This window comes from Nicotiana tabacum, chromosome 22 (genome assembly GCF_000715075.1).
Source record: "Nicotiana tabacum cultivar K326 chromosome 22, ASM71507v2, whole genome shotgun sequence".
Classification (NCBI taxonomy): Eukaryota; Viridiplantae; Streptophyta; class Magnoliopsida; order Solanales; family Solanaceae; genus Nicotiana; species Nicotiana tabacum.
Genome location: NC_134101.1, coordinates 228,840,234 through 228,848,823, shown reverse-complemented (window position 1 = coordinate 228,848,823; position 8,590 = coordinate 228,840,234). Strand labels below are relative to the sequence as shown.

Sequence of the window (8,590 nt, the reverse complement as noted above, 5' to 3'; positions counted from 1 at the left end):
TCTGACAGCTAAACTTACTTTTGAGAGATTCATGTTGTAAAGAGTTAGTACTAAATTGAGAATAAAAAGAGTTTAGTACTAAGAAACCTAAAAGAAGCTGACATTCATGTAATTTGCTCACATGTTGTATTCACGTGTCATTCAACGAAAAAAAGAATTAAAAAAATAACTACAAACGAAATAGTAATGACACATTTTTAAAAAATGAATGAACTAGTTATATTCACAAAAAAAATATATTCTGGATTTACATGACTTCACTAGTAGGTAAAATCATAATCAACCATAGCTTTTCTCCAAAAAAATCCACACTCCAAAAGTCAAATAGTAGTATCACACACCACTTAGTCTAAAAGCTAGTGAGATCACAACAGTAACATGATCCCAAAACCTTTCCACCAAACTTAAAAATAAAATTCATCAAGAACAGGAAGCAGCATCAGTAGTAGTAGGTAGGAGATTTCTTGCTGGCGGGAAGAAGGCAACAGCACCTCTATCCGGACTCGAAAACTTCCTGTAAATTGCTTTCAGCTTACTTTCTGCAGCACCCAAGTGATAACTAACCAATTGCTTTGCACATTCCCTGTTACAGAAAGTTAGTTAAACTCATGAGACTATAGAAACTTAATATCAACCTAATTAAGATACTAAAACTGAAATGAGTTCTTGAGGAAAATTACATCAACTGATCTTCTGAGTAGCCAGTATGGTGCTGCAGAGTTTGAGTCCATAATGGAGTTTTGTTGAGAGTGCTACGAGCAGCATAAACGGACGATGCTGCTAGCATTGATGGGCAGTATGATATTGTGGTCTTGTAGTTCATAAGACCAAGTTCAGCAAAAAAGAATGTCATGTTCTCCATCTAAAACAAGCAACAGAAATATTATTAGCCAAGTTGAGATAAAAACAAGAATTCGTGTCAAAACAGTATGTATATGTATATTTTTATGTATTATATGTATATTTATACTTAATATACGAAACATATAGATTCGCTGGCTATTATCCCAAACAAGAATTTATGTCAGAAGATGGAACCAAAAAGATTAGTATAGTACCTCCTGATTATCAGATGGTGTTGCAGCTTTAATGTATCTAACCAGAAAAACATATGGTGTTGGAACAGTCAAATACCATTCCAATTTCCCAAGAATAGCTTTCTCCATCTGAAGTATTTGCTCTCTGGCATATGCATTGTCTGATATATGAATGAAATCATTCACCTGCAGAGATCAAGAACATATCTAAGTTTCAATCTACACACAACAAATTACTATAGTATACTGAAATGTGCATAATATACTACCTCTGGTGCCCAAATCTCTTCATATTTGCAAGCAATTAGCATTGAGCTAATGCCAACTAACTGAAGTTCCTTCCTTGGAACCGTCTTCAGCGAGAGGAACCGGTCCAGTATGTTAATTGCAAGGTAAAGGCTCTCAGGCATAAGCTCAAATTTCCTGTGAACTTCTATCAACCAGTCCACTAAAATGGCTCTCATCTTGTGATTCAGGTCTGGCTGAAAGTTCATGTAATCATCCACTCGACTTTCACCCTGGATCAGACAATCACAGAGAAATGAGATTCTAAACAGAAATAGAACAAGAGAATGAGATTCACAAATATACCTCAGTGAGCTTGTAGAAGTTGTAGATATCCTCAACATACTCTACAGCAGCCAAATGATTATCAGCATCCACGACATCGATGTCATCAATCTCATACTTTGGTCTATTGGAAAGTCCACAAGCAGCCTGAGAAAGAACACAGTTTTATCAAAATTTTGATATTACTACCAAGTACTATTGATCTAAACAGAGAAAATGTTGTGTATAACCTTGCTTCTAGCAGTGAGAGTAGAAGTGAGAGTCTTTCCGCTCTTCTTTGCTTTTCTTTTGCTCAATGAACTTCCCTCAACAGTCTTTATTTCCTTATCTGATGCCTTCTTCTTGGCTGGTGCATCTTTATTGACAATTTCTGCTAGTGCTTTCTACAGAAAAAAGAAAACAGAAAACAACTTATATCCACCATTTTCAAGGACCTTGAAAAGTTTCATAAACACCATTTACAATTATAATTGTTTAGGCAAATTTCCACCTTGTTCTTCTCTGCTTGTGCATTAGCTAGCAACTGTGCACAAAAGCTCCTGAAAAAGAATTCAATTGGAGTTAAAAACAGACAGATATATATAACCAAAGATAATACAACAACAACTACTACTACTAGGCCTCAGTCCTAAAGATGATTGAATTCCAAAATAAATAAAATTGTGAGTTTAGTATTACCGAGTCACAGGGCGAGAAATCTGAGCTGCTTTAGGCTTTCCTTCTACAGCAGGAGCAGGCACAAGGTTGCCAATGTCACCGAGAGCACGCCTATTTCTTCCATCGGCTTGTCCATTTTTCTGTTTTCCTCCCATTTCTCCTACAGATATAACAGAATTCTCATGAGACAAAGGATAATGAATCAGGAATTTCAAGGTTTAAATTAATCAACCAATTAGCAGAAAGTTCCATAATCATATGATACTAACTAATACCCAAGAAACCAACTTAATCAATCAATGAACAGTTCAATCCTAAACTAGTTCAATCCACTCTCTATATCTATTCCAGTACAGAAAAAAAAAGCTCCACTATAAGCACACACAACAAAAGAATCTTGAATGTCTGACAACAAGAATGAATCAGCAGCAAAACTTAGATCAGAACCCAAAAAAACATAGAGATCCAGTTTAAACTTAATTAAAACAAATAATATAACAATACACAGTACTTCAAGAAATCCACCATAAGCAAAAACACACAAAACAATTAGTAGTTTTTTTTGGTCTAAAAAAGGAAATATCCAAATGAGATTCAATTGGAATTCAGTCAAAAATTGGAAGAAGAAAAAAAGAATGTAACAATACTAAATAATTCAAAAAAAAAAAAAACCACTATAAGCACAAAATAAAAAAAGAATCACGTGTGTCTGAAAACAAGAAAAATTTCAGCATCAAAACTAATATTTCAACTGAAAGATCGTTTTTCTTTGTGGAAAAGAAAAACCCCAAATGAGCTTCAATGAAAATTCAGTAAAAAATAGGAAAACAATGTAAAAATACTAAATATTACAAGAAACCCACTATAATAAGCACACAAACAAAAAAAATCATTTTTTCTGACTGATATGGAAAAAAACCCCAAACGAGATTCAGCTGAAACTAAAAATACCAAAAAAAAGGAAATAACCCAGATGAAATTTAATTAAAATTCAGTAAAAAAAGCAGAGAAAATAATAAAACAAGGAATTTGATTCTAACCTTTGGGTAAATTGTGAGGAACAACAACAGTTTTGTTATCCATTTGAAGATCTTCCTCTTGTTCTTGATTATTATACTGACTAAAAACACCACCTATACTCGCAAATATCGATGAAATAAACGATTGGAGACGACCGTTACCCGTCTCTCCTCCTCTTTCACTATCTTGAGTCGCCACTATTTCTCTTCTTCTTCAAAATTTCTTTCTTTTTGAGTTTCTCTTCAGATATTTGTGAGTGAAAGAGAGAATTTTGGTGATACTATTAGGGTTTTTATATTGGGCGAAAAGGAGCGCTTTTGATTTTAACGGTCATATTTTTTTGCGTTTTTGAATCAGGAGCGTTAGATTGGATATGATCGGACGGTTGAGATCTGTTTAAAGGCTTTTTTTTACTAGCCGTTAGACGGTAGTGAGCTTATGGGAGAAGATATTGGATGTTACCGTTTGGTAAATAAAATTCAGCATTTATAAATTTCCTTTTGGAAAAGTAGGTAATTATTTGGAAACGGTTCTCTTATTCTCCTAGCTTTTTATTTTTTTCCAAAAAAGAAACCTTGAAAAAAATATTTATGTTGACTATAAGTGAGTAATAATTTAATTAAATTTACTACTCTTATTAAATTATTATTAGATTAGATATTTGATTTTAAAATTATAAAGATTTAATAAAATACCAATTTAATTAACAAAATAATCTTTTATACATAAGCTCTTTTACATGTCAATGAGTTTTTAGCCATACCCGTTCATATACGTGCTCTATAAAGATTTTTTATAGTATCAAAATTGTTTAATGACAAAATATCTTAAAACCCCCTTAAACTTGATACGGATTATTAGTTCCAGCCTTAAGCTATTCGTGGTCTTAATTACCCCCTCAACATAGCCTTTTGAGAGCCATTACCCCCCTAGACGTTGATGTGACAAAAAGTGTGGGTGCACTCTCCTGCCATGTGAATTTTTCTGTATATGTGGCATTTTTTTGAAAAGTAAAATATATTTTTACCTTTTTAAGAATATTACCTTTTAGATAATTTTTTTCGAATACAATTTATAATAAAACTTGGATATAACTACATTATTTAGGCTAAATATTTTTATTTGGCTAAAAATAATAAAATTTTAGTTAATCTTTTTTTGAATTTGACTTAAAAATAAAGATTTATACAATTGAAATAAATAGTCAAGGCATCTAAAAAGTTATAAAACATATATAATTTGAAATTAATTATTTTGGCTATAATATTTTTATATAGCTCTAAATTACGGTGCTCTAAAAATATTTTATTTCACAGATTTTACCTGAAAAAGTAAAAATATACAGTTGAAATAAATAGTTATTCTATCAAAAGAAAAATAAAAAAAAGTGTACAGTCACAGTATAATGTAAGTGATTCGTTTTATTTCTTGCAATTGTATACTCTTTTTATTTCACGGTGTCGCCTTTTACTACAACAACAACAACAACAACAACAACAACGACCCAGTATAATCTCACAAGTGGGGTCTGGGGAAGGTAATATGTACGCAGACCTTACCCCTACCCCGAAGGGTAGGGAGGCTGTTTCCAGGAGACCCTCGGCTCAAAAAAAAACCAATTAAATTAACAAAATAATCTTTTATACATAAGCTCTTTTACATATCATGAGCCTTTAGCCCTACCAATTCATATACGTGCTCTATACAGATTTTTCATAGTATCAGAATCATTTACTCGGTTATAACAAGTTATTTTATTTTAAGTTATCAATTCATTGCTTATTATAAAAATAAAAAAAATACAAGTAATTGATTATTAGATAACCCAATATTGTTAAAAGAATCTTTATTCTGTCTCTCATATACAAGTTAAATCCTTAAAGAACCTGTCAAATTGTTTATTGAGCTACATTTAAGGGAAAAATAAGAAATATACTTGGGAATTCGAATATATAGACTAGTATTTAATGTGTAGGTAAAAAAATGTCTAATCTAGTTAGTTTAAATTGAGGCTTAGCCCAGCGTATGATAGGGGTGTCAATAGTTCGGTTCGGCTAGTTATTTTATAAAATTTATATCATACTAACTTTTCGGTTAATTAATAATGTTTAACCAAAATTAGACTTTTTGAAACCGTCCCAACCATGTCAGTTTCTCTTTGGTATCAGTACAGTTCGGTTAATTTTCGGTATTTTTTTAAATATCATGAAAAAGTTACTAGTAGAAGTAGAATGCAATAACATATATACTTTTATAGGACTTAATAAAACTATGTAGATATTTTTACTGTTTAAATAGTGATGAATTGTGAAAACATGAAAAATGGCTAGAGTATAGATCCATTAACTATTCTACAGCAGCGTAAAGGAAACTAAGCAAAGACAAAAAAAAAAATATATAAATCACACGAGTAGAAAGATATTAACCAAGTTGGGACTCAAAAATAAAATCTATAGAAGATTAAATATTCATAAAGATAAATCTAAATCATACGGAAGGAAGCATATTCAATACATTGTAGTTTGCTACTCATAATCGCCATAATACTTCATGTCTTGCTAGTGAATATGCTGGAAATAATTTACTGTCAGTAGAAGTAGCATAATAGGTTTGAGAATTGAGATTTTGAGTTTAGTTACTTGTTGATTTGTAACCTCTTTCATAATTCCAAGGCCATAGGAAAAATTTAATGCTTTATTATTTTTAAACTTAATATATAAATATATTTTTCACATATAAATTTATTCGGTACGGTTTGGTATTTTTCGGTTTATTTTCGTAAAATAAAAAATCTACCCTAATTATCGGTACAATTATATATTTATATAAAACCCTATGATTTTGTTAAAATAAATCTAAAAATCGGTTTAGTCGGTTTTTAATATCTATTGACACCCTTAATGTATGATGTACCCAATAATATGAGGCATATCTACAATTTGAAGTTTTTGGACTTCTATTGCAATCTCAAGTTAATATACAAGAATAACTGGCCAACGAATTAGTGTTCCGAGGTAAATATTAGAATAAATTTAGTGAAATTTTTAATACCAATATAGTATATATGCAAAAGTTACTGGGTACGTGAATCATACATAATGCTATAGATCCGCCCCTGCTTATAATTCTTGTAAAAGTAATATTTTAGCTGTCCTATATTAGGCTTAGGTTAATGTTAAACATCTCTATACCATCTCCAAATCTTGCTTTCGTTTACAATATATTTAATCAATTATGTCTTAATTTAAGTGAAGAAGATGCTTCTCTTTTCCCAAAATGTTATCAACTGTATATAACAAGATAATTTTTTATATTTTAATTGTTAATATACAAATAATTCAGATTTAATCAATTAAAAGAAAGTAATCAAAAGAATGAAAATGGAGATGCGGGGGATCGAACCCCGTGCCTCTCGCATGCAAAGCGAGCGCTCTACCATTTGAGCTACATCCCCTCTCGTTTGCTTATATTATACACAATTATTTTCATTTCGATGATTGGCTTAACTCCATCCGTAGCCTTTTACTATTTGGGGAATCAAAAAAGATTTTCTTTGACTATATAAATATTATAAATTATTAATTATTGTGACTTATGATACTTTTATGCAGTTCTATATATGTAAATTTTATTTTACAGTGTAATTTTTCAACGAAGGATGATGAAACCATGTGGCTTCGCCAATGAGAGGAAGTAATTTTGTGCTTCCTTATTACAGTTTGAAAGAAGTACTTGCCTCTTTGAGAAGTAACAGATCTTGTTGCTATAATGCTACCATGAAAAGACAAATCATTTGGATTTCTTTTTCATCTGATACCATAGCCACTAAATGCTCTGTAAAGTAGAGCAACACATATTCACTTTATTTTTTGAAATCGAATATTGAAAAATTGTTATCTCATTGGTTATTTGTTTGTTTGTTTTTTTAATTTTAATTTAAAACAAAATTTCAAGCTTTTGGTTAATTTATTGCGTGTATCTAAATTAGACGGTTTGAATAGTCTTTGATTTTGATTACAACAACAACAACAACAATCCAGTATAATCCCACAAGTGGGGTCTGGGGAGGGTAATATGTACGCAAACCTTACCTCTACCCGACAGAGGCGGATGTACCATAGTGGGTACGGGTTCAACTGACCCCACAACTTTCGGTGCGGATCATAAGTTTATGCGTAAAATTTCACTTAAATTGTAATAAATAGTAGACAAACCATAACTTAAGAAATATAACAGGTTCAATGCTAAAAATCTTAAAAGTTGCACCCATAAAATTTAAATCCTGAATTCGCCTCTGTACCCCGAGGGGCAGAGAGGCTATTTCCAGGAGACCCTCGGCTCAAGAAAGCAACAAGAGACGCTATATTAGTACTATCAATAGACTCATAATAAAATAAAATAACATAAAATCCATAACATAACATAAAATACCATAAAATAACAAAATAACAGCAATATAAGAAATATAGGAAATACGAGAAAGATGTAAAGTATACTAATAACCAACAGATAAAGCCCATCATCAGTAGCTGGTCAGTAGCATCCTAAGACTAACTCCTAACTGGCTAGTCTCACTCTAGTGCGTTGTAGAAATATTCACAATTTCCCCCTAAACTACAACCTTAATACTCGACCTCCACAATTCCCTGTTAAGGGTCATGTCCTCAGTAACCCTAAGTCGCACCATGTCCTGCCTGATCACCTCTCCCCAATACTTCTTAGGTCTCCTTTTACCTCTCCTCGTACCCACCACAGCCAGTCGCTCACACCTCCTCACTGGTGCATCAGTGTTCCTCCTCTGAATATGCCCGAACCATCTGAGTCTTGCTTCCCGCATCTTGTCCTCCATGGGGGCCACACCCACCTTCTCTCGAATATCTTCATTCCTAATCTTATCCCTCCTTGTATGCTCGCAAATCCACCTCTCTGCAACTTTCATCTTCTGGATGTGTGAATTCTTAACCGGCCAACACTTGATTTTGATTAATTTTTAATATGTTAATTTTAAAGATATCTAACGTGCATTAATCCTCTTATAAGTAGGGTTGTTGGGTCTATTCATGTGTAATTAGTTCATAGGCAGAATAATGCTTTTGAGTTTGGGTTCAATGCAACTATTGCCATCTCTAGTATTTGATCACGCTATAAATCGAATTAACCTCCAATCGAATGAATCGTAACACTAATAATGATCGACTGGACTTCCAACCAAATAAATCGTAGCACTCATAATGATCGACTTTACAAAGACTACTGGATTCCAAAAGTTCGTAGCATTGGTCTAGCACAATTCCCTAACTTAAGAA

General features: G+C 32.2%; 1 protein-coding gene and 1 non-coding gene across 2 annotated transcripts; both read right to left on the bottom strand.

The window, feature by feature from the left end:
- Positions 1-194: 194 nt before the first annotated feature.
- Positions 195-3,549, bottom strand: LOC107812841 (G2/mitotic-specific cyclin S13-7-like). Its single transcript, XM_016638015.2, has 9 exons — positions 3,305-3,549; positions 2,286-2,424; positions 2,098-2,146; positions 1,838-1,990; positions 1,629-1,754; positions 1,307-1,555; positions 1,059-1,223; positions 681-862; positions 195-583 (listed from the first exon to the last, which is right to left on the bottom strand). The coding sequence occupies exons 1-9, from the start codon at positions 3,345-3,347 to the stop codon at positions 421-423; spliced, it is 1,269 nt and encodes a 422-aa protein (XP_016493501.1). The 5' UTR covers positions 3,348-3,549; the 3' UTR covers positions 195-420.
- A 3,116-nt stretch (positions 3,550-6,665) lies between these two features.
- Positions 6,666-6,738, bottom strand: TRNAA-UGC (transfer RNA alanine (anticodon UGC)). Its single transcript has one exon. It is a non-coding gene; the product is annotated as a tRNA-Ala (tRNA).
- Positions 6,739-8,590: the final 1,852 nt, after the last annotated feature.

What these genes read in the sequence shown, in the direction of transcription:
- LOC107812841 (XM_016638015.2), bottom strand. Translation starts at nt 3,347, where the DNA reads ATGGATAACAAAACTGTTGTTGTTCCTCACAATTTACCCAAAG. An exon ending in CACAAGCAGAGAAGAACAAG is followed by an intron (nt 1,991 to 2,097) that starts GTGGAAATTTGC and finishes TTTTTTCTGTAG; the next exon opens with AAAGCACTAGCAGAAATTGT. An exon ending in ACTTCTACAAGCTCACTGAG is followed by an intron (nt 1,556 to 1,628) that starts GTATATTTGTGA and finishes TGTCTGATCCAG; the next exon opens with GGTGAAAGTCGAGTGGATGA.